Raw genomic sequence first — 26586 nt, 5'->3', positions numbered from 1 at the left:
ACCACAGGGCATTTGCTGAAGTGAGCTGGGTGTAGCAGGATGCTGCACTAAGCTGCCTGTGTAGACTTGTGCTTGAGAAAGATGTGGTGAGCAGGTAATGGTGCCGCTCATGGATGGACAAGTTGGCTTCAGGATGAGGGCAACAAAATGCTGGAGTCAAGGCTTCAACTCTCCCAGTCTCCTCGTGTCCTGCTACAAATCCTGTATGCAACGTCTGGGGTTACTGACTATGCAACTGGCTCATATCAAAGCTTCATAGAAATAAAAGTCCAAATACTCTTCAAATACTGACTGTAGCATTCCACAAACGCCATTGCTATACCAAACATTTATTTGCATATGCAGTTGCTATGGGTGATCATGTACAGAACGAAAACAAATCCAGTTCTTAACAGCACATTGTCTGTTCCCTTGTATTACAAAAATGCATTAGGGAACTCTAGCTCCCCATGTCCACGTTATAACGTCCTTTACATCCTTATCTCTCCCCACTTAAAAAATATTGACATCAGTGCAATTAATTTGTTTTCAGATAATACAACTATGTCTCCATATTGTGTCATACTTTTCTTTTGTGCTGCATGAAGACAGAAGGGCTTTCCGTTTGCACTACAGGTAGATAAGAGTGGAACACTTTGGCTAAAATTTGTAAAAATACTTATCAGATACCTTTCCAAAAGTGAAAAGCACTTTCTAAGGGCGATCCTTCTCCAAACTACAGGCCAGTTTCCTTTCTGTAGACTTCCCATAGCATAACAAAATACAATTTAACTCAGTTCATTAGTAAGAGCTGGGATAAGAGCTCTGTGGCAAAGAACTCTGATTTCTGCAGCACTGCTCACATGAAAACCAGTGGACAATGCATGGCCCCAGACGATAAGAACAACCACCCAGTAGCACAGGTTTTGGCCTGAGCCTCCAGAGACAGAGTTCAGTTCTCGATTTTGTTACGGGCTACACACGCAATAACTGGGCAAATCACCCCAGGGTGTCACACCCAGACAAGGTGACCAGTGTGACTTCAGCTGCATCTGAAGTAGCACAAACAGCTGCAGTCAAGGCAACTGCACCACACCTTTAATCTTACTCTGGTTGTTTCCCATATGTGGTCTGGGAGATAAGAGGAAGGCAAGAGGCAAAGGATCCTGGAATTCTCAGATAACGTGTATATTTAGCTACGTAAGTGCCTTGAGGTAGATAAAATGCACTAGAATACTGCCTGTAGCCCATTTGTTTTAATACAAGACACAAACATGGCTTCCTAAACTCTGTGCTAGATTTACCCAGAGGTTTTAATTTATTTTTGCTTGCTCAGGAAAGTCCAAGAGCATGCCCCCTCCTCAACCATACACCCCAGTGCCTCAGCACTCACCTTACTGTCCACAATGCTACAGGAATGCCACAAAGAAAATCACAGCAGAATAATCAGTACAAGGGAAAGGTGAGACAGTGGCATAACAGAGAAGTGTGTACCAGATCAAAGATGCAGTGAAGAGGACAAGTCCAGCTCTCCCTGGAAACATTTCAGTTCCACGACTGGCATGCTCACAGCAGATAATCTGACTCTCAGACCCTGGCAAAACTAAGGGAGTATTATTTTCACTCAAATGAAGTAATGCAACAGAACGTAACATGGTTTCTGTCAGCATCAGCCACTCAGACTTCATCTTCATACTGCGTGATTTTTTTGCACGAATATATTTATATTGGCCTCCACATAGAATATCCCACTTCAAGATTGCGCCTCAGATCCTACATGCCATATGTACAAGCTGCTGCACCAACACACGGTGGGGCTATAAAAGATCCCACACCACAACTCGTGGGACTTGCATTCAGTCCTCATTCAAAATTTCCACCATCACCAAGCAACAAGGAGGTAGCTTCTGTCACAGCCACAAAACATGTCACAGGACTGGAAATCAATACACCTCCTCCACCAAGATCCTGGGGGTCAAGGCTGATGCCCAGCCTGGGTGCCAGAGCCCTGGGTGCTGGCAGTGGGCAGCAGCAGGCAGGTTGGTCTCAGGATGCTGCTGGAGTGGCTCTCCAGTGAATCTACTCTTGCCTCTTCATTGGAATTTTTTCTTCTATAAAATATAGCTTCTGTGGCCAAAGGGGTAAAGTCTCTATGTTACTCTTTGAAATCTACAGTCAAATACATGGCTGGCCAAGCCTCACCTGGATGCTGGCCAGTGGTTATGCGTTTTCTTGTTGAAAGAACCACGGTGACATCCAGCCACACAGAGCCACTGTACAAAATATCTGTTTTACTGAAAAAGCCCAGATATGTTTAACTAATAAAAAAAAAAAAAAAAAAAAAAAAGAGAGAGAGAACTCTCTTAATCACTGAAAAAGAGGATGGGAGAATCCTGTGGGGTTTGTGGTTTCACAAGCCTTGCGAGCTATTTATGGGAATCACAAACCCCATTTGATTTTATGAAGCAAATGCCCCTTAAAATTACAGCCCTCTCCTCTCCTCTTTTCCTCCTCTTCTCTCCTCATTCCCAGTGGTTAAATAAAGAACAAAACAATACCATATTTAGTTATATATGTAGAAAAGGCTCCATTAAGAATAAAAGGACTGTTGAAGAGCAATAGTGACACAAGGACCGTATACACCCAGGAGATGCCAGTCTGCAGTATACACATCCACTCTGATTTACATTCACGCTGTTGTCTCTCTGCTACACAGTAACCCCTGCACATCCAAGAGCGGTAATATTGATGAACTAGTAATTTTTCTCCTTTAAACCCTAAAACAACGTGTCTTGCAAACTTACAGAATGCTTCCAAGAGGTGCCATTCTGTTCTTCCAACGTGTTCCCAGTAATAAAATCATAAGTCTGTGTTATTGAGTGAACTATTTCACCTGCAGGTTAAGCCTTTTTGAAACATGCTCAAAACACAATAAATTGTGTGTGGTTTTCTGACACAGAATAGTCAGAGCATTATCCTGAACTCTTCCCACTGAACTACACTCCAGCAGGGTTTGTCTTGCTCATCTTTAGACCAGACCATGTAAACCAGTTATTTTCTTTCCCACTATAGCTCTTTTGACAGTTTCTTGAACAGTATGCAAGTGTGCTCTGCCTCCTCTCATTTCAGTGACTTGTGCCTAGCATTTCTCCTGGAGTGGGTGAAGTTCAGGGCAAGCACAGGGCCATCGCTCCAGGCAGTAGAAACGATACAGAATGAGGGGAAAAAAGAACAATAATAATGGAAAAGACTGGGCATGCAACCATTTTCTAGGCCAAAGTATTCTATTGTCATATTAAATTCTCTCATCTCCAGGAATCTGCTGTGCTCTGACCTCAGCCCTTTCTGATTTTCATCTCTGTAGCAACCAGAGAGACCTGAGGTTAACATACACACTTCTATGTCCTTAAAGGTGCAAACTTTGCTATGGATGATGGATAAAAAGTGAATTTCAAAGTGATGTGAAGCATAGGAACTTCAAAAACAATGTTAGAGTTATGGTCTTTCAGGAAATTTTTAGAAGTGATGGCTAAAGCTGTGCATATATACGTGTGTACAATATTATATATATACACACACAGAAATATGCGATGCACAAGTGTACACTGATACACGAGTTAACAAGCAAAATGCTCCCTTTGATCTTCCTCAAATTATTCAATCAATTCAATTTGAGTTTGCATTCATAAATTCCGTGGAAAAAAGAAGGGGCTAAATTAGCTGATGGTGGCCTTTTCCACCAAGAGCCAGCACAACCTGACTTACCCGCCTGAAGAGGCCCCCCGCCCCGACTCTGCCTGTTGTGGAGGTGCCCTTGACACCATCCACTTTACAGAAACTATTCCAGCAGTCTGAGAGCCGGAGCCATGACTGCCCTGCTCCTGGGCACGCGTCTGGCTGCGGGACAGAGACATTCGCACTCTCCCCACAGCTCACCAAACTGCTTGTAACTGGCACTGTATCTGTAGCAACTTCTGGCAAAACAAAAGATAAAATAATGATTTATTTATCAAGCAGGGGAGTGGGTTTGTTTTTTGTTGTTGTTTGTTTTGGTTTTTTTTTAACAAAAGAAGCTTCTTCAAGCTATGTCAGAGATGCAGAGCAGCAGAGCACATTAATGGCAAGAACACCACACCTCACAGATAAGGGCTTTAAAGCCGACCTTTGCCAAACACAAGAGAGTTAAAAGAAGAAATTCAGGTCAGCCAGCGTTTTACACTGCAGTAATACCTTGGGTTCTTGCTTTCCTTATGCACTGCAGTGGCATGTTTCTGCTGGATTTTCTTTTATTTGTTTCAGATTGATTTGTAAATGAGACTTCTGGCTCTAGCTACCTGTAACAGTACTCAAGGAAAGCAAAAAGAATAAGGATATAACACACACGTGAATTATTACGTTATCTAGCATCGCCTGTCTTCTTTTACAGAAGTCACACATTTAACCTTTTTATTTTTAAGCTACACTTGGCTCATCTATTTTTCTGCCATCACATCAGCACAGAACTCTGCACCTATAAATTATGCGAAAAAAAGTGCTGAGCATATGGATTTTTTTAAAAACATGATCCTCAAATTAAATCCTTAAATGAACAGAACCTTCCACTCATGGTAGACTGATAAAGACAACATGGGAGAAGCACACCCGCTGAACAGGGCTGCTACTCACCATCAATTTTGTTCATTGCCTTATCATAGGAGAAGAAACTCATGCTGATAAGGCACAAACACTTTCCAAGTATGAGTTTTCATTTCCACAACATCCTTCCAAGTGCTTTCCATATTTAGCCTTCATTTAATCACTGTAAAATAATATAATATGTCTGTAAGATGATGTACGGTGGGTGTCCATTTGCTCAGAGCTACACCAGCAGTCAGCTTGCGCAGCAAGGGAAGAGGGCCATAGGTTCCCATGAATGTATTTTGGGGAACCAAAACCAGCCGAACCCATGGACCCACAGCCAATTTAGCCAAAGCACCATGACCAGTGCCCTAGCTTTGGAAAAAATGGCAGGCAGATATTTCATGACCCAGCTTCCAGGAGTGTTCCTGAAGAAATTGTTTCCCCATAGGACTCCCACGAGTCTTAAATGATGGGGAGGGAGGTTGACCATGTATCACCCTGGAACTTGAAAATCCAGGCTGGCATAGATGGGGTTGGTTTTCACAGATAAAAGCAGGTATTTCTCATGACTATACTCATTGCTCATCTAATAGCAAGGAGGAGTCCTAAAATGGCATCAAGACTATGAAACAATGTAATAGTGTCTGAGGGCTGATGCATTCAAAGGGTCTCACAGGGAGCAGGTTCCAACTTCTATTCATATTTGAAGAAATTTTCAATCAAAACACCAGAAAAAATATTTTTTCATCCCTGGAACAACTTACATGAATTTGGTTTTCAGACAAGATAATTTTGCAGAGCTGTACAAAATGCTGTTCCCCTGTGCTGAAGAGTACTGCAGCCTTTAGCCAGCAGTCCTTCAAATGCTTTTTTGTGACACTTACCTATGTGATGTGGGCTCACTCTCACTTCCACCAAATTTTCATTCATTTCATAGCTATGAATTTGTTTGCCAACTTGTATGGGGAGAAGGCTATGCATGAGTAGGCTATACAGCACACAAGATATTGTTTGCATGGAAAGAACAGCAAACAGCAAGGAACAGATTTCGAGGCAATTTCCCTCCTGCATTCCAGAACATGCAATTTCTTTTTGCAATTCCACTTCACTCAGCTGGACCTAACCACCCACTGCTGCTATCCGTAAGGCTCTTGCACTCACACCACTGGCAGCAGATATGAACAAGGTTCAAGATGACGTACACTGACCTTTTTTTTACCTCTTATTTAGTATGAGTTCCAAGTTTATAACTTCTTTGTCATAAGCTCCTTCCTGATTCTCTTATTCCATAGATTAAACTTGGTTACCTCCTACAGGAACGTAGAAATTTTTCATTCGGTAAAACAGAGAACCTTCTGCAACATTTGTTTCTCTCCAATGTTTAGTACAATGTGACTGACCTCTTACTAGATAGAGCCCACAACCCCCCATGGTAATGAAGTGTGATTAAATGTATTTTTTGGCTACAAAATTATAAGGCACAATTATAAAGTCAACTATTAAATAGGACTATTAAAATGGGCGTCTCACTTTTTTTCACCTTTTCACACTCTTTGTGTTTGTACACATGTATACCAGTGGGCAGCAAATGCTAGGGAAAAAAAATTAAAAAATGGAATTGAGTCAACTTTAAAGCCAATTGAATGTTTTATATGGTGCATACAGAGAACAGTGATTGTTTGTTCCCTGGATATACGGCCTTTACATGCAGAATAAGACAGGGCCATGTGAAGCTGGAAGAAGGGTGCTTAGCTCAGGTGGAATGTAATACTCCTAGTCTCCAAACTAGCACTCATGACACTAGTTTGTTTTTTCCTCATGGTCTGGGTGATGCTGTGCAGACATCGCTTTAGAGCTCAGCCCAGCACTCACTGAATTAGAGGGACCATTTGCTGTTACTTCTCCATAACTTGGTAAGGCTTCTCACTAGTTAAGTCGTGGTCTTTTTTTTTTCGCATGGGGGCAAAAAAATCCCCAAACCCTGCCAGAAAGGAAAATGGGAAAAGGTTCCCAGATCTGTTTTGTTTTTAAAAAGTGAGGCAAAGCTGAGTGGCCTAGACAGTGAAATTCCAGCACAGCTCTCTGCTTTCTGTGCTCCCACTGCTCTCCTGTGGGTTTCTGGCCACCAACGATGTGTTGCTCAACCTTACACATTTCAGAAACCCCAAACTAGGTGGAAGTAGACACAAAATACACATCTTCTCAACTCATTAATTAATTATCCAAACTACTAAAGAGCACAACAGCCCCCAACACTTCCCACAGCATCATGAAGCTTTCCTCCTTGGAACACCACAATCACAAAACATAGCCTGAGTGTGAGCAAAGCGCACCCCTTCCAAAACAAACTCAGCAACTTCCTATCAGGTACCTTCAAAAGGGAAGACAAAAACACATTTTATGATGTTCCATTAGAGGGCATCCTAGCATGTCCTTTTGTGGTGAGATGCTCTTAAGATATATCTTCTGCAATACTTTGTGAACGATCTTCTATAAGGACAATCAGGAACAGTCACATCCCCAAGCTTTTGCATCCCTTGTAAGTGTAACAGATGTGTTTTATGTTTTAATTGGTACTGTATTTCTCTTCTAATGGCGCGGCTTCCTTCACCAGGAGAGGCGGGTTTTCAGTGTTGTTCCGGGCACATAAGACGTAAGCTGGACGCACTATCACAAAATTAATTTCAAACTTCAGAAGAGTTGCAAATCACACTTGAAAACAGTAAGGGACTACAAAAGGTGAGCAAGTTTGATCACGTGTCTTGGAACTAGAGGGGATGATAAACCTATGTTCTCAAAAGCTACCGAAGGCAGAACCTCCACTGCCAAAATACAACAATGTGGCAACTGCTCAGACCCAGCCGCAGGAACCAAACCTGAGCTCCGGGATACAGGGAACTTGTAAAAACAGCCACTACTCCCACCCACATACTTGATCTTTAAAATCTCAGTTTTAAGACAATATACTAACACAAGTACAGACAGATACAGATACAGTTTATGACCATCGGTCCTCTTAAAACCAGTAAGAAGCCCCTAGATAGTAAAATCTACTTATAGTGACAAATATTTTCTGGATTGGGCTGTGACACGTATGAAGAACAGTTTGAAGGACACTGAAATCTGTTCAAAGACTGAAGGCACCAGAGGATCGGAAGGTAATAATACTGGAAATTAAGAAGTCTAGGGTAAGAAATAGAAGTTGACATGATAACATGAAAATATATCTACAAGACAGATAATTCAGTTATAATAAATTAGCATAGTATCTGACTCAAAGTGGAATGTAAAAGTGCTCCTGTCACACAAAATGAAAAATGAACTTCTGACTGCTGAAATGCAAGATTAATGAATCGACATAACAGACATGAAACAACTTACGATGATCCTGGACTTGCTGTTGGCGGGGGACCTGCAAAATTGACAGAAGAAAAACAGTGTGATGAGTTATGGTGAGGTAGCAAGCAGGAAGCTTTTGAAAATGTTTTAAAAGATAAAAGTAATACTCTGTCATGTTGGATGTCATTTTTGTAGCTTAACAGATAAGTCACAGTTTCTAAGTACCAAAGACAAGACTGTACCCCACAGCAGTGATTGCAAAATGCCGTAGACAAGGACAATAAGCAGGTGAGGCACTCATCCTGCATTTCAGCTGTGTCTCAGGCCATCACATAAAGGTTAAAGCAAACCACAGGCTTGCCCAAAAGCATGTTGTAACTGTAACTGGGAGAAAACATCATCGTTTCTCCCATCAATCTTCATTATTTATCAGGGAATTCATCCTAGACCTGATTCAGATGCATTGGTCAAATTCACTCTGACCTCAGTGGGCTTTGGCTGAGAGGGTCTCATTGTTACTGCCCTGGGTGCTTGTATATTGGCAGCTGCTGGAAGTGGTGAGCAGGCCAGAGTGCACATTCACTGGCACAGTGCAGACTGAAGAGTTGGCTGCAGCAGATTTCAGGGAGGTTCATACTAATGAGTATTTGCTCTAGAAACCAAATTGTGAGACTGAATATTGCTCCAGCCAGAACAAAGACAAATACTGACCATTTTCTACAGGAGCATCTAAACAAGTATCATTTTTCAAATAAAAATCTCCTACATTTCAGATACTGAAAAGAATACAGAAGCTGAAAAGAAAACTGCCTTATGAGAACATCTAATGATTAATTTCTTATTAGAATTTTGAAAATGTGGGAGGTTTATGAAAAAAGACTATGAAACTCATCTCATACATCATTCATTGTGTGTTTGTCCAGTTCCTAAGAGGATTAACTAGGACTCTGCAAGTATCTTCATCTCAGTGAATTATTTCCCTCTGAATGTGGAGGTGGAGAAGACACACAAAACCTGCTTCTTGTTTGGAATCTTCCCAGTTGCAAGATCAGCTTTGAAGGCAATTATCTCAATATAAACCTGCAAGAAAAAGTGCTTATTTCACCTGACAGGTGTATATGTATCTCCCATTAACATGCCTCCAATCTATACTGCAAGCTGAAATTTCTCACTTGTTAGAGAAAAAGGAGGTCACTCAGGCACCTGAGAATAAAATCTTTTTTGTCTTCTGGTCTGAATCCACTCAGGTAGCATATTCATGAACATTGCTGTTTAGTGACCTCTGTGCTTCGGTCCTGCTTCCAGTAGGCTTTTATACAGTAAAAGCCACCATTACAGCTGTCAACACAGGCATCGCAGTGGAGCAAAAAGCAAACAGGCAGAGAGGATAAACGGCCATCCCAGAGATGCTCCCAGAAACAGGCTGAATCAGATTGGATAATACTACTACATCAGTGCGTTCATTTTTGGTGGATAAACACCCCTTTCTCCAGAGTTGTTTTTCTAAGTAACAGTCTGAACAGCTTAAAAGGAGAAAACTTACCAAATTTTACAAACAGCACACCAGTTGTAGAAACAGTCTTTCTGCCGTTAGTTGCAACACACTGGAAGTAGCCAGTATCTGTAGTGTCAAGGTTCCTTATGCGCAGTCGAGACCCATAGCTTGTGGCACGGAAGGAGATCCTCCGGGGTTCTTGGACAACTGGCGCATCATTTTTCAGCCAACGGACTGTCGGCGGAGGATTGCCAGAGACTTTACAGTGCAGCTCTGCAGTCTGGCCAAGGGTGGTAGTTATGTTATTCATAGGTTCATCAAGCGTCAAGAAGTAGTCTGTTATGTAAAAAGAAAAAAGGGTGAATAAAAATCTCCAGCTCAGGAAATGTTATTTTAAAGAAACCTCATGCTTGTCTCCGAAAGGGAAAAAAAGGAAGTGGCCATCAAATTTAGTAGAAAACAATAATACTTGTTAATTGATGTTTCAGGACAGTAGGTCCCACATAGTTTTTGCATGGTAATAAAAGGAACAAATTTTGGAATTTCCATGTACTACAGTAATGCTGTATTTCTTGAAAACTTCTCTTCCTTCATATACCCATGGATTTTCTCTACTTTCTCAACATCATCCTATTTGGCTTCATTCAACACAGGAAAAGGAGGTAGCACTGCTTCTCTTTTTTTTCTTTTATTTCTCCTTTTTGCTAACCAATACACATGAAAAACATGTATCAGAAATCTGGCTGCTCATTTTGATGCCTTTGCCTATGCAGACCTCCCTCTGCTCATGTTAAGACCCACAAAATATAGGAATATACAAAATCAATCACTCAGAAGTGAAGATCTCAGAGCCATTTTTATTTGATTCACACAGCAATGCAGACAGTATGTTGTCAATGATTTAGTAAGCACTAACTGCATAGATGAAGAATAAGGGTCATATCTGGGAGATGAAGACTTTTTTTCTCACTTGGTATTTTCCTTGCTAGAGTACCAAAATTTATCTTAAATCTGAAATAGGTCTCATGATAGGTGCAAGCAGAAGATCGAAGATCGAGAGTTCTTTCCTTAAGACAGAGAATGTTAAATTGAAATTTAGCAAAATTAATCTCGTCTAATCCATTCATGAGCATTGTCTTCTTCTGTCAAGTGCTATTTCATTCTGCATCATTCAGGAACAGGACCATTTCTAGTTAACTGTATTCAACATTTAATTAAATCCTTTAAAGGCAGAGACCGAGATGGATTGAGGATGGGGAATGGAATATGCAGGCTTTCATCTCCACGTCACAGGTTCAAATCTAAGTGTCATTAGGGGCCAAAACCCATTATCATCTGCTGGCTGTCTCAGCAGGGTGGCCAAAGCATGAGAAATCCAGAGACTGTGCCCTGCTCTGGCACTCTCAGAGCTAACCCAGCACGTCAAGAAAAGCCTATCAGTAAGTAAGCTTGTGCTGTGCTGCTTATGCTCCACCATTTTCAGGTACATCTACTGTTAACTCCAGCAATAAGCCTGCCTAAAAGTATGAAAAAAAATTCTAGCATGTATAGAAACAGCTTAGTCAACTAACTTACTTAACTAACCTGCTTCCCTAATTATTTATTTTATTATTAAATAATAATAAAGTATTATTTATTGAAGACTTGTGTCTTTACTAGCTACTCCCTTAATTATATTTTGTGTACATCATTATCTCTTTCCTTTGTATTTAATCTGTTCAGCACCTAAGCTCTTACCCTGTGTTTGCATAGCACTTTATACAAGGCATCCCTGTTTTCATTTGATCCTGAGAAGCCATCAGGATAAACATTTAACACAAAGGTACTACCCACACATATTTTTTTTTCACCAGACTAGCCTTTTAACATGCAGGTATGAATCTGTGCAAAATACAACTGTTACCTAAGCTCCTATGGATCTAATTAGCTAGGAAATCTGTGTATGGGGTAAAAAGGGCAGAGATGCCAGCCCTCGGTGAAGCCAGACAACAGGGTCCGACGTCTCTCGTCAGGGGTGTCAGACTGGCCTTTAGGCTCTCCAGAACCATTTCTGCATGCTTCATTGCAAGACTAGAAATGTTCCTGACTTGCTATCTTAATAACCTCACTGGGAAGCATAATCTAAGTCAGTGCACGTATTCTTGGGTTCTCTCCACAATCTGGGTTTAATAAAATCACAGTAATAGCATGAAACTGGATAACCACATTTAATTATCCAACGTAACGTTTCTATACCGCAGTCATTTATATAATTCCTGATAACATTTCAAAGACTAGTTCAGATATCTACAGTATAACAGTCAAAAAACAGAATGGCCTCAGTCCTGTGATGGTCTTGCTGACAAACACCACAGTAAATATAATATTTTAAAGGTCCTATGGTATACAGGAGAGGCAAATAAAGGAGTAAGGATGTAACGTAGCTTTCCAAAGGCTGGAGAAGGATTTTAAAATATCAGTAGCGACAGTAAGTCAGTGAAAAAATATGGCTGTAATGCAAAAGCTACGGTGCAACTGCTCTATAGGCACAAACAGAAACAGCCTCTCAGCTTCAGGAGTTTCTGACTCCTCTAAGTGTTCTCCACCCTCCTCCACAAACTACTACAGAAACCCTAAACAAAACGCATCTGCTAAATTCGGTTTAGCTTTGTCCTCAAATCCATAAATTTTGCATCCAAATCATAAATCAGATCAAGCAGATCACCTGAGATGAGATTTAAACAGGGCAGGTTTCAAGCATTTGGAAGCTTCATGAGAAGACATTCCTCACAGATAAAGCAGTTCTGTAACTGAAAATGAGTGGAATGTCTAACAGTGCTTCCAAAAAACCCTGAGCTGTTACCGAGGCATACAAAATTACGAGCATTCCTTCCCTGGCATGTACAAAAGCCATCCATTGCTGCCCTGCCTGGCATGGAGGGGCAGAGGAGAAGCCCAATTTTATTTTTAATACCTGTGTCTGACTCTCACCTACCAAAGCCCATCAAATCTTCAAAGCTACCACCACCATCCTCTGCCCTTAATAACAACTATACAAAGAACATATAAACCAGTTCCTGCCTGCAGCCAGGTTTTTGCCCAGGTCACCCCCCATGAACCACTCTCTAGGGCCACCAGCATTAACATCTCTTCTCTCTGGGACAAAAGGCCAAGAAAAACGGTGGTAAATCCTCCTTTTGTGCTTTCAGCAGGAGGCGAACAGGGATGATGAAACAGGATGGACTCGCTGCTTGCACACATGATGAAGACACTATCGCATGGCCATGGTCTTAGAGCATGCCACGTTCTACCAGATTTAATTTGACAGTCTCCGCGCCATCAAGGAGGTCCCCAGATGCCCAGAGTTGACTCCCTGCAACCGAAAGAATAATTTCTTAGAAACATGATGTTTCTTCTGTACAAAGTAATTACTGCGCTTCTGAGAATTAACTGGTCTAGTGGCACTGGCCATCGGAAAGTCTGAGTTTCAGTCCTGGCTCTGAGTAGTCCTGGGTGAATCACTTCAGTTGTGATTTTTAGAAGAGCCAAAGGGAAGCAGACACCCAAAGCCAATCAAAGCTCACATGGGATTTGTGCAACTAAGTCCTTTTAAAAACAGCCTTAAACCTTTTGGCTCAATCTCTCCAGCTGTAAAGTGAGGATAATAATCCCTCTTACATCATGGGGAGGCTGTTATGTACATTAATGAGATAATGCTCATAAAGCACTTTGAAGGTGAAAAGTGCTATGCTGGGATAAGCACTGTTATTATATTTTAAGTTAAATATCAGGGTTTCAAGAACATAACAAAAGCTGGTCCATGTTTTAGAGTAGCACTCTATAAAAACATTTTGGAAACATTTTAATTTACAGAAGTATGGGAGAATAGCCTGAAAAGGTTCTAAATAAAATTTAGCCCACCTATAATTTAATAATAGTCAAACTGATTTTTTTTTAATTTGTAAAAACAATTTACTGCTGGGTCTAGACCCTGAATGCCAAGTTTCAGCCCACAGAGATATTTTTTTTTTAATGGCTGAGTTATAAACCCTTGAAAAATGCTGACAGCCCCTTTACTATAGCAGCACTAGTGGGTGCCCTATAATGAACTTTTAAATGACTTGAGATAATATCTGGAAAGCCAAGCCTGAAATATATTTCTGGTTTTGAGCCGTTGCCAATGCAAACACAACACATCATAAGTCATCTTCATGATTCTAAGCGCATGAATTGGAGACACTGCATACAAAATCCAAATATTAGGTATCCTTCATGGCCAAACTTTTTGCTGGTTTGATGTTACAGAATAGCAGCAGCTGTGCAAGGACAAAACGTAGTGCATTTGCGCATCTCAAAAGAAGAAAAGTGTGTGTATTTCCACAGCTCCGTCTTGACATTGTTAAATAGGAGCCTGCCCAGTCATAATAAATCCTGAAGTATTCTACTACTTTTAAGTGGAACCCAGGTGGCTTTCAAAATAAAAGCTCGTCCTCTCTGGCCAAGGAATGTTAATCTCCTCTGTGACCACATGGTTACTCTATCTTAAATTACCAAAGACACATCTTAAAGTAGTAACACCCTCTTTCCTTGGAGGAGGATTTTGCTGGCCACAGTGAGACCTTTTTTCCCCAAGCACTGTGCACTATATGTTTCTGATTTCACTAGGTGTTTAAAGCACGATGGGGATGCAGAATTAGACCCTAAAATGTTCATTTTATGAGAAGAACTGTTGTTTCATTTATCCTTTTCTTTATGCCCTTCTGATCTTTCAGAATATTGAAAGAAAAGTTGAAATTAAAGTCTCCGTTCAAGCCATCACAACCCTGAAAACAGCTTCAATCCAGGTGCAACAGAGAGGCTGGGGTACCAAGTGACTTCCCATTATAGACATGTAAGAACACACTTCCCTGGACAGGAACATCTCCAGACCCTTTCTCAAGCAAACCTACAGCTGTGGGGACACTGTTTCCAGCTGCTGGACTGGAGAATAAGTTTAAGTCTGGATTTGAAAACTTAAATCTGCATTGCAGCACGTAAAGCAACCACCTGACCTGGTTGGAGTAAGGCAGTCGGGACACCAGCCTTACAGACTGCTTATTGCCTTTATCTTTCTGCACCACAAGTTTAGCAGCTCACCAGTTCTTTGTCACAGCATACTCTGGCAAGAAGAAATGCAACAAGTGTCTCAGTCAGTGATTGCAAGACAGATGCATTTAGTGATTGGGAACTTAAGGAGCTGATAACCTTTGTTGAAGGGGAAAGAGCCTGTCAGGCACATCAGAGGGTCTGACACAGTCTGTCCGATTTAATATACTAGTCTGGAAAGAAGCATTTTCCTTCATTCAGACTGTTGCATTATTTACATTAGCGCAGTCTGATGCTACACTTAGACGTGTCCCCCGTACTCACATGTATCGGCACCACCACTGAGCACTGACCACTGGCAATTCTCTACAATTCTTTGGATCAAGTCAACAACGCGGAGCCCACCCAGCCTGAAGATGCTGGAGGGGCTTGCTGGTTGTTCCATATGTTCAATCGACTTGAGTTTTAAGCTGAAGAAGGAATGAGCAGGATTTCTGACTGAAGTGTAGCCATAGACAGAGCACATACTTCTCAGTTGGAAAAAGGATTAACCACCGATTGCTTGATCTGCCCGTAACTCACAAAGGGAGACAACTCCTGGCAAGTCCGATCTGAGGGTCTGACCAACAGGCCCTTGTTATTAAAAGGGGCAAAAGGAAGGCTCTTGGCTGGAATTTCACTTACTTTAAATGAATAAAAGTAGAGGAATGACAGTGGGAAGAAAGGAATACCGCACTCAACCCATAATTCAGCAACCCGTACAAAGAATATTAAAGAAGTCCAGACAATCATGCGGAAATATTCAATGTTAACTGTCTTGGGACAAAAGGAAAAATATTCTACTGCCTTTGCTTGCCCAGCTTATTTTCAAATGAGTTTCTTCAGCGATGTGTATGTGCAAGACTCAATACACCCTGCAGCTGTGTGTTGGGCTTTCTCTCCACAGACACTATCTAGGGGGTTTAGTGCCTCCTGAGGATAATTTACTGAACTGAAACAGGCTGACCACTGCCTGAGGCTTTATGGCTTTTCAGATATCCATGTGTGACATTCAGTGTATTTGGGATTCTCAGAATTAATTGCTACTTTCTGATAATTAGTAGCTTAGAGATTGCCCTGGGCCATAGCAGGGGGGGAAGGTTTGCAGAGGGAAACCAGAGCACAGATGCCTGCAGACTTGCAAAAAATTATCTGGGGCTGAGCACCTGAATCCCACTGCTTTTGGATAGGAACTGCAAAAACTCTCTGCCCTGCGCACCAATGTTAATTCATAATATGCATTTGAGAGTTTGTATCTGTCTTTCCTTTTATGAGTCAACATTCATGTTTAAGGACAGATGTCTTGGTGATAGCTTTGACGCTACGATCTGGCAACAGGAAACTAAGCTTTTCTTTACTCAGGCTCCAGTTTTATAGCACAAGTAGGAAGCTTCTAAACTTTATCACAAAAAAAGTGATTTGGAATAGGTAAACAAATGTCCACATCCAGCTATAAACCCAACTACTGAAAACCATCAAGGGATTTTGTTGTCACTTTAGAAGCTGCTCTGCAGTAAAGAGCCACGTAGAAAAACTCAAGCTATTAAAGGAAGGGTGTATAGAAAGGTATGTGCCTTAAGATTAATGTGGTAGAGTCGAAGAAAAGCTGTTATTTTTGACATTTTGACATAGCATCACTTTAGGATCTGGTTCTTATTAGCCCTTTCTGTGCCTTTTAACAGTCTATTTTTTTAAAAAAAAACCAAAAATGTCAGGAAATTTGGAACAGAAACTTACAATAAAACACGTCTCTTCACTCTCTGATCTATCAATCTTTCAAATAAACAAAGATAGCTGGATGAGCCAGGAAAAGGTTATTATATATAGTTACCTTATGTATAATGGTCAGATATTCACTGCACACACTGAGGTTATATAAAAATCCAATGTAAGTCAAGCATTTTGTGAAAGATTTTTGCCACGAATGCCCAGCGTTACTCAGGGTGGTTTCTTTTTCAGGTTGTGTTCTGCGACCTTCAAATTTCACACCCTGTATTATTTATAAATGAGACATTCAAGAAACACAAATTCTCAAATAAAAACGTACACTCCGTCAGTGGAAAAGCAAACAAAAGGAGCTAATGTACTGTGGCTAAAAAAATTTTCAAACAAAGTAGAAGTAATTTACTGCCTCGCTACTAACGGGACCCCACAAATAGAATCAGAATCTTGAGCTCCATAAGGGGAGCTTGATTTACCGAATATCCCCCAGATAATAAAGGAAAATAAAAAGGTAAATTGTGCATGAATGTGAAAGCTGTAATTCTTCCCCTTTCACCATGTGTATCAAATTCACATCCAGTGATCTCAAAAGAGAATCTGGAAATCTCTAAAGAACTGAGGCCAAAGTCAGGAGGCCTCGATCCACCTGGTTTTTCGCCACGTTTGGTTTTGTTTATGTTTTTTAAGATGTAGTTTGCCCAAAAGTCAAATTCTCCCTGGGACATCAGAAAGATTTTCCCTGTAAGAACTCATAGCCAGGTCATTCCCCTGCCTGGAAAGACTTGTCAAGGTACTAGCTTTAGCCTGGATTTCTCAGTAAGGACAGCAAGGTTTGCTTCTCCCCTCAGGAAGCCCCCAGACCCAAAGGGTCGATCAGCAGCATGGCTGTACCCACTGGGATGTCCTGCAGCCCCTTCTGCGCTCTGTGGCCTCCTGCGCTGTAGCTGCTGTCCAGCCCACCCCACCAGAGGATGTTCTGCCTGCATAAGGATCTCCAAGTCAGTGACACGCAGCCCCACACACAGGGCATGGGAGCACACACTGCAGCTCTCCCATTCCCTGGTTTGGCCTTCTACAGTTATTTTCTGCTCTGGATCCCCAGACCATCCCAGGGGAGGGATGCTTGCTATAAGTGATCCTTGTATTGATATGTCTTCGAATACTTTAGGATAAATCCCAGATTAACCTTAAACCACAACGTGATTTGGGGTGCCATTTTCTAAATCCTGACACTTGCTGCCGAGCTCTCCAGGGCATGTTTGCTTTCCATATAATACCTGGAGCACCATGAGACTGCTAAGTGCTGCTGCAGCAGTGACTGCAAGGTCCATGCCACACAGCGAGGTTGTGAGCAGCGGGAAGCTCAAAGCCTGGGCTTGGGATCGTGGATGTCTGGAAATGAAAATGGTTCCCAAGCCCTCAATCACTAGCATTTTAAACTTGTTTGCCAAAGCAGATAGGCCATGAAAGGGAAAATAGGTAGTATCTGCAAAAACTCACACAAATAGTTTTCTTTGGAAACTGAAGGACCAAGTGAAAAGCTCCTGGGAGGATGAGGTACCAGCAACAAGAGAACACGCTGCACCCCAGCATCAGTGTCCTCAGCTCTGGGTCAATCACAGCCAGGACACATCCTTGTGCATGGTCAGGGAGCCGCCATGGTGAAATGAGCTCCTGAGGAGGCTGCATGTGGGAATGGGGGGATTGGGAGAACCTGACCAGGGGAAGCTACAGCAACACCATCCTTTTCTTACCAGTCCTGTAGAGTGAATGTCCACCAAAGCTGAATCCTACCCACAGTTTAAAGAAAATAATATTTTGAAGCTGACTCTTTCTTGGCAAAGACTCCAATATTATCTTTGCCTAAGGATGAAGAGTTCCCAAACAATTCCCCTACTGTACAGATGTAAATAGGCTCTCATTCAAATTCAGGCCTATTTCTTTGTAAATAAACTGACATCTGACACAGGGAAAAGCCTAACCTTCCAATTGTTTTTGTGGAAGAGAAGCAGCTGAATGAAGGGCTCTTCACCTTTCAAAATAAGGATCAGGGAAAAGAAGAGCTCACGGTAAATTGGAAGCTTTCTCAAAGAGCTGGAGCAGGAGCTTGTCCCGTGGTGTAAGGGGAGAGAGGGGAGGCAATGCACAGCCAAGGAGAAATGAGAAACCAGAGTGCCTTACACAACAAGAAGGGAGACAGACTAAATAATGCTCAAGACTGCCTGCCTTGTTCCCTCCTCTGCTGGCACACCCCAAAAAAAGAGTTGCGTCAAAGAACAGAGTATGGACCCTGAAAGCTGGCACCAGGGCAGAGTGTCCACGTGAACTCCACTTACTTTCCATTCCATCTGGTCTTTTTGTTTTGCCTCAGATATTACCTATTGCCACAGCTGATGTCAAACCATTTCCAGATAAGGAAATTCCCTTAAGGCACCAAGAACAAATGGCCATGCCATGGTGAGTGTCAGGAGCAGTTAGAAAGTCCAGTGCAGCAGGGCTACACAGGAGCACACGTGGAGGCAGACTTCTGCAAGCCTCATGAAGTGATGAGCTAGTCATCTCCCACCCACCCGGCAGCTGCAGGCTCCCACAGCCCGAGGGATATCTCGGCTAGCGACCTGGGAATGAAAGGCTTCGCATCCTGCCACTGACCGCCTGAGATGGGCCTTTTCCTACCACCAGAGCCCTCTTTTCTCCCCTTTTTTCCTTATTTCTCCTGATGTAATTAAATATTTATTGAATCAAGTTTTCATTTCTCTTTTTCCCTTTTGGCATTCCCTCTGCATGCCATGATTTATCAGCTGGAAAAGAGAGAGAAATGCTCATAGCTGAATTTCCCCTATTTTAAAAGTGATTATTTTTTTATTTTTTAAGCACAGTTTGTTTGTTTTTTTAAGGTTTTGGTGAGAAACCACCTCCTCCCTCCCATCAATCGTTGCTTTCAACAGCTCTTCACGGGTGGCTGCGTCTCTTTTAAATTCATTTCCTGTTAAAAAGAATAAACAGGCAACTGTTTAATGCTGTCGATTTAGCTTATTTAATAGAAACTGAAACCTGAATAGGGCTCAGTTGTAAGATAATCACTGCAGAACTCACTGAGCTAGGGAAAGCACCATATTAAGTAATTATTTCAAAATGCAGAATGTTGCTTAGCAAGACTGTGAGCTGTTCCTCCTTCCCAAACACAGGAGATATATTGGAGTAGATGCTCATTTCCAAAAGGCAGCAGGTAGAGTTAAAGCCACTTAAAGTGGGCAGCCATTTAATTGGGAAATTTGGCTGGAAACCACTTTCATGTGGTGAACTTAATAGGCTTTAAAATGAGTTTTACTGGGATGCCTGCATGACCTCATGGCTAACTGCAGCAAAGACAAGTGGATGTTGATTTCTTGAGATACTTGTTTGGAAAAGAAATGTAAACTAAGTGCACACCTAATTTTCTCCTCTGAGGTTTGAACTCACCAAGTCAGCATGCACTGCAGTATATTTGGCTCTATACAAGTGAGAATTTCAAAGACCTTTAGCAGAACCAGCAGCTCCCACATTAAAGCCCCTGCTTCTCTCTTAGACAAGACGAAACGTGCGCACCTTACTTTGCTTGTAGGCACACTGGGAGAATCCGCCCCTCTGACTAAGCTTTTTGGGCAGCAAATGCATTTTAATCACATATGTAAATCTGTGTTTAGGTGTGTAAGCTTACAGCAGTCTAAATGCTAATCAGCTCAAGCAAAGGGGCCGGTAATCCCCCAGGAATGCAGGGTTCAGCCCAACGAGTGGTAATTGCCACATTCCAGCTGGATTAGAAGCATGTAACTTCATTTTACCTGTTTCTAACAATATAGCTCAGGAACAGGTGCCATGGAAGTAATGCAGAAAATGGTTTAATTACCAATGTAGAGGCCAGGCTCAGCGCTGGCGCAGAAAGTGTAAGCCTTGCTTTGAGCAGTCAGATGACTCAATGTCCAGGACAGTGGCAGCCCCCCCCAAGTTTTACCTCTGCTGCCTCTGGAGCTGCTGCTTTCCAACAGACATTGGCAACCAGAGTGGGACATCTGAACCCTGGTTTGACAGAGCCCAGCATAAAGACATGGAGAGTATTTTGAAGAAAGCAGATGCCAAAGGAGGCCCGCACTCCATGCTACCATCAGGCACTTTTCTCTGTTTCCTAGCTGTGTTAGCCAAACTAAAATTTTGGAGAGTGCCCACCTGGAGCACATGACACTGGAAAAAAGGAGCATTTGAACTACCAGCTGAGAGAAAACAATCAAAGTATGGGTTAAAAGTCACTCTGGTCATAAGAAATAAGTCTACATGAAACTTCCCATTAGGAATAACAATAAAGTAGCTACTGGGGGGCTATTTTTCATCACAGACCAGATCAAGGTAATGTAATTTTACAGTAAATTTTAATATCTCTTCTCTGCCTTCCTTTCTACCTAGGTTTTGGTTGGAAGCACACAGCTTTCCCTGCAGTATCTAGCAATCTATGGGCACCTTACCAGTTGAACCCTAGGGCTCACAGTGGAGAAAAAAGAATATCTCTGACGATCATTTGCAACAAATACTTCCACCACTTCAACGAAGTGTGACCCTGTCTTCTCCTTTGATCACGGGGTGGGTTCCTGTAGGTTAGTAAAGGCTGCCTGCCAGTGATATCGTCAGAGGCCTGAATTAAGACTGATTGCCTCTCTGTCATTTTCTAATTTTTGAGTGTTTGGCTTTGTGGCCTTACTTGCTTTTTCTAGCCACTTATTTCTTTCTTTTTGAAAAAAACAGAGAAAGCTGTCAAACAAGTAAAGAAACATGCAGGCATCCTGCTTGGGGGAACCACCACCCTCACGTGTCTACAGCTTCAGGATGTTCCCTGAGCACAGCCTGGACCTGCAGTCCTACCATGGGCACCTGGATGCATCACTGCAGTGAGACAAGACATCCATTCTATCAACACCTTCTTTCAGCACTATGCTGTGAATTGGGAATTCTCTGCTTAATGACTACATGCTTTTCTCCCTTTCCCACCAGCTAGCACAAGCCCTTTGACTTTTGTCTTCTCCAATGTGTCCTGCATCGCCACAAAGTCCTGCTCCTTCCCTGGTGGGAAGGCAGATGTGGAAGAGTCAACCTTGTCTTAAAGTACTCAGAACCATATATTCTCTTCACACTTAAGCACCAAAAATACTTATGCATAAACAGAAAACATTATGAACACATGTTCATAAAAAACATTAACAAAATACAGACAAAAACACTGAGAAAAAACATCTGTAGCAGAACTCCACTATGGGAAATTTCAGTCTAAATAGTTAATGGTAGGCAAAGTTATAAGTAAATGAAAAGAGTGGTCGACAAATTGCAGTTAGTGTAGCTAACAGCATCCTCCACTGCACATGTTATGTTAGAAGCATTTCAAAGACCCGATTAACTCAAGGAGCTGCAGGCCACTGCCTTGCAGAAAGGGCTTGAGGAATCTAAGCAATTTGGTTTAAATAATTGGTGGTGCATAATTTACAAAATGAAGGGGAATGGTAAATACAACCCTTATTTTACAATAGATATTCTTTGGAAAGCTCCAAATCATACATAATTACCACCTGCAAATCTATCCTCCCCCCCTTAATTTAAAGCCTCAAAATTTCATAATAAAACACACTGAGGCAAACTGCCTGCCTGATGCTTGTTAACTTTGAGTACAAATCCTACCATCCACCAGACAAAATGTCAAGCAGTTCACAAACCAACAGAACTCACATCTTGAAATATTTTTACCATGTGGAACATTTTACTGGTACAAGAATCAAACACAGCATTCTCCAGAAATCACAGAACGACACATAATTAACTGTCAAACGATCACAAGAGAAACGAGGTTTATCTTAAATGCCCCCTCACCACTTTGCCTGCTGGTTTGGCCAAGTCAAGAATTGAGATTTTAAAGTCTGATTTCACATCTTTCTATTTTTTCTGTCCTCTTACCTTTATCTAATTCACTTGAGATGTTCCATGATGATGTAGGCATAAAATCCGCAACAACTGATGAATTTGCTCCTAGAAAGGAAAAATAGAAAAAAAAAAAAAAAAGATGCTGTTAATATATCAATTCTGTATAATCAGGAGAGTGAGAGACATTTATAAAGTCGGTGTCACAGTAATAAAATTACTTGAAGAACAGCAGCTATTAAAAGGCACTCGATGCTCTGTGTTGGCAGGCTCAGACATATGGGCAGCAGAACCAGCAAAGTGGAAAAAGGCACAGGGCCAGCGCTGGGGTTTGTTTTGCAATGCTGTCACTGTGAAGCCTTGCGTTAATTAAGCAACCCATCTTTGAGATGTATTTGGCCCACCTTAAAATCTCTCCACAAGTTTTATAGAGGTAGAATGACTCTGCAGTGTTACAGCTAAGAAAAACACAAACACTATGAGGTTGCTGACCATGTTATCTATTAACATTTACAAGCTATTTTAATCCTGCAGGCCCATGTGCACAAGAAGAGACATAGTTTATGCACTGAAGTTAATAGGGCTACTTGTATGAAAAATTGTCCTACGACTCATGTAAGCATGGGCTGGAAAGACTGATCTGAACATCAGTAGCATTTTCTCATTGCTATGACATTTCTTCCTTTTTCTTGAAAAAGTTGAATGGTGATTTTAGTTTTCACTTCTATTTTTACCTTTTTTTTTTTAAACACACAAACAGTAAATTGTATGGAAGATGGTGTTAGGGGAACTGCCAGAATACTTCCAGCTTCAGCTATAGGTCATGGTAAAACACCTCCCTGTATCTGAACATCGATGATTTCATCACACACCCATATGAGGACACCCATATGGTGTGTAACTGCTGCCATAGCGCTTGCCACATCCCACCAGGCTGTGGTGGCAAGGCACAGTGATGAGGTGTTTGCCGAGCTCCCTGAGGGTCTTCACAAAGCCATGTTCAGCAGCGTAAACCCACCATCACATGGTGTGGGTGGAATTACTGTTCCCCTGGAACAGCCGACCCACATGCGCCTTGTGATGCTCTTCAGGCACCTGGAAAGCACTGCTGCTCTCCCAGTCAGCCCCCAGGGATACTACACATATATACGAGCTTTAGTGAGTGACGGTGGGAAGAATGTGTGCGCACACATTACATGCATGGAAATGTAGCGCAGCTCCCAGTTCCCTGCATCTACCCAGCCCCAGGAAACCTGACACTGAGGAGGAAGAGCGCTACGCTGGACAGGAGTGCTAGGGCACAGAATGTGGGAGGGGAGAGTGAATCTGAAATAAAACCAAGCAGTGCTCAATGTGTCAGCTCCCGACCTGAGTGGGATGCTCACTACATATTAACACCCTGTGGCCTGATTCTGCACCCTGGCTGGGCCCCCAGTGCTAGGTCATCTCACTTGGTCCCATAGAGTCCCAGTGAGGGCAGAGTCAGGACGCTGAGCGTCAGCTGGATCCCGGATGAGTCTGAAGTATACTGTTTTTATTGTGACACCATCCCTTTAACTTGTTCCCACACAGCTTTTAACTACAAAGCAGTTTCACTCATAAAACTGTGGCAGTGCAAGGATATGCAAAAATGTTCTGTGTTTATTTGACCAGTTGGCAACTATTCTATTTCTATTTCATTAAAAAATCACGAGAAAATTGTAAACACAAAGTCATACAAATGCATGAAGCAGTTCAGATACAGCCACTACGCTTTTTATAAATACCGCCTTTCTTAAAAGCCCACCTGGTAGCACTGCTTATTTAAGACTCTGTCAAGTATTTCCAATGTAAACACGGAATTTGAAGGCATTATAACTCACCTACAATCACGGCCCCCAGCCTGCACAGATGCACAGGGCAGAGACCCACTGACAGAGACAGATCCTGAGCCCATGTAAAATGGCAGCGCTCTGATGTCAGCAGTTGACACCTGTTTACCCAAGCTGAGATTTTGGCCCACTGGGTCCATTAGGGATCACATGGATGAAAGACCTCCTCCTTTGTTTAAGGAAAAAAAACCTGATCCAGTGCTAATATCATCTTCATGCTGATCATGAGCATCCGGGCTAAAGGACACCGAGGTCAATGGATTTGCTCTGAGGCTAAAGCTGAGGTGTAGGGTAGGTGACAAATAACCAGTGCGCCAAATGCTGTCCAGGACCTGGTTGGTGTTAAGCTGGTACTGGAGGTTGGGATGCCCAATCTCCTACGCCTCCCCTGCGTCCTTGCCTATCAATCCCTCCTACCCCAAAAATAGGGCAGCTCCTGTAGGCCCGTGATAAAACCCTCTGAGACAGGGATCTAAGGTGCCACTGCCTCTCACACCTCCTGGGTAGACCAAACAGGTTCATCTCTCATGTCCACAGGGCACAAACAATGGGTTATGTCATTCACACTGCTCACTCATTCCAGTTTTGCACTCAACAATGTGTTTTCTGTACGCGATATTACTTTTGTTCACCTGGAAATATTCCAGCATTAAGAGCCCACAAATGAACCATATTCTGCAAACAGCTAACACACATTAAAGCAAAATGAAAGAAAAAAGTACTAAAAATACTATGACCAAATACAATATTTTGCTATTGAAAACCCCAGAGTGCTCATATGAATGTTTGCTTAAACAGGCTTTGAAAACATGACCGTGAATCTCACAGAGCAGACATCCATCATCTGATCTAAGAAACCACATTAGAAGACCAAACTTTACTATTTGTGAGACAGTTATCCTGGTAACCGGCAATTTTCTGATATTCCTGAATTAAAGCTCAGATTTAAGAGCAAAGCATCACTGTGCCCTTAGTAAATATTTTATTTGACTGAAAGGACCATGCACAGCAGCTACACAGCATGGGAACATAACACCGAATTGGTTAATGCAGAATACAAAAGCATCCCAGAAAAGGCAGCCGCGAGACACGCATGAATTTAATTTCTAACTGTGATGACTTAGGATCGCTGTGCATGAAAATGAGAGCAGTGATACCTCTCCTTGGAAAAACTATGTTATAACCTGCAGGCCAAATACAAGGTGCGCTCTGTCAGAAGGTGAGCTTCCAGCCAGCCCATGGAGAGAGATGAGTCATGGATGGGAGAAGGATCAAAGACTCATCCCAGCAAACTTGTTCCTCCCCTGGAACCTCCTGCTCCTGCCTGACCCACCTCGCTCAGTAACTCTCAGTAACTCTGCCTCCAGGAGGAAAACAGGTTTAAAAAACCAAACTGGGAATGAGTAGGACTTTTTTCCCTTCTGGGACCCACTATGTGCTAGTGGGTCAAAGAGCTGGAGCACCAAGAAGGTCACCCCAAATGCAAGACACCTACAGCTATTCCACCCGTGACCTGAAGGAGACCAGAACAGGTTTGCCCATTTGCTGTCACCATTAAAAACAAGAGAGAAAAAAAAAAATAATCCTGCTTAATATTGCAACTGGATTTCAAATGAGGAGTTTAAAAATTAATCCTTAATTGTTAAAAATGCCCTCTTATGCCCTGCTTTAACTATTACAACAAGATTTGTTTTGGAAAAAAGTCAACCTGAGATATGTGATCAACAGACAGAAACATTATCCTGTTAAGATTTTATATATAGATGAAACCGTTCTGAAGAATGACAAATCTTAGGCTTAATACTGGAAAGATAAGGTTCTGTTCAAATCTCTATCACTATTAAGAAATGTTGGTCTTTAAGTCAACGAGAAAACAAAACAGTCAATTATAACCCCTGTGAAAAGCCAAGTAAAGTGTATTCAAATACACACCCCACAGAGAATTTGGCTAATATCTGATTTTACTACCATATAGCATAAATGTAGAGTGAATTTCACAGAAGTCAGTCCTTTTAAAGCCTTTGTGATTAAATAAACTTCAATAAGGTTTACAAAAATCTGCCTCTGAAGAAAAACTACAGAGCTAGCTCTTATCACAGGCATACACTACTGTCTCATTTTCTCACCAGAAGCAACCATTATTCAGTGCTCCAGTGTTCATCCTGTCATGGTTATAGACCCATCAAAAGGCTGGGGCAGCTTCATTCCCTGGCCACAGAACCAAAAAGGAGAAGATCTAGGCCCCATGCCCAGGCTAATTAATACCTCTGTGCGATGCATTTGTAACATGAAGTAAAGAGAATATAAGTCAAAACAGGAAGAAGGCAGATAACTAAGATGACACCAAACCCAGAATTGATGGAAGACTTTAACAAGGAATAAATCTGCTATACAGAAACAAAGCAGAGAGCAAAGTAAGTCTGAGGAAGTGGATATTCTGCTTGCAAGGCCCTACGAGGAATGCATGAGGTCTGTATGGCTGCTAAGCATAGCAACGTGCACTCCAGCAGAAGCATTGGC

At 42.0% G+C, this 26586-nt stretch overlaps 1 protein-coding gene across 2 annotated transcripts in view; it reads right to left on the bottom strand.

Annotated features, from left to right (window-relative positions):
- ROR1 (receptor tyrosine kinase like orphan receptor 1) overlaps window positions 1-26586 on the bottom strand; it is a 171584-nt gene that overhangs the window by 33842 nt on the left and 111156 nt on the right. For both annotated transcript variants that reach the window (XM_055725112.1, XM_055725113.1), the window contains exons 2-4: window positions 22232-22303; window positions 9482-9769; window positions 7981-8011 (exon numbers count right to left, since the gene is read on the bottom strand). In XM_055725112.1, the coding sequence (XP_055581087.1) occupies window positions 7981-8011; window positions 9482-9769; window positions 22232-22303 (391 nt within the window). The remainder of the gene's footprint in view (window positions 1-7980; window positions 8012-9481; window positions 9770-22231; window positions 22304-26586) is intronic.

Source organism: Falco cherrug, chromosome 12 (genome assembly GCF_023634085.1).
Source record: "Falco cherrug isolate bFalChe1 chromosome 12, bFalChe1.pri, whole genome shotgun sequence".
Classification (NCBI taxonomy): Eukaryota; Metazoa; Chordata; class Aves; order Falconiformes; family Falconidae; genus Falco; species Falco cherrug.
Note: the sequence above shows the minus strand (reverse complement) of the source record. Positions and strands in the feature narration are given on the sequence as shown.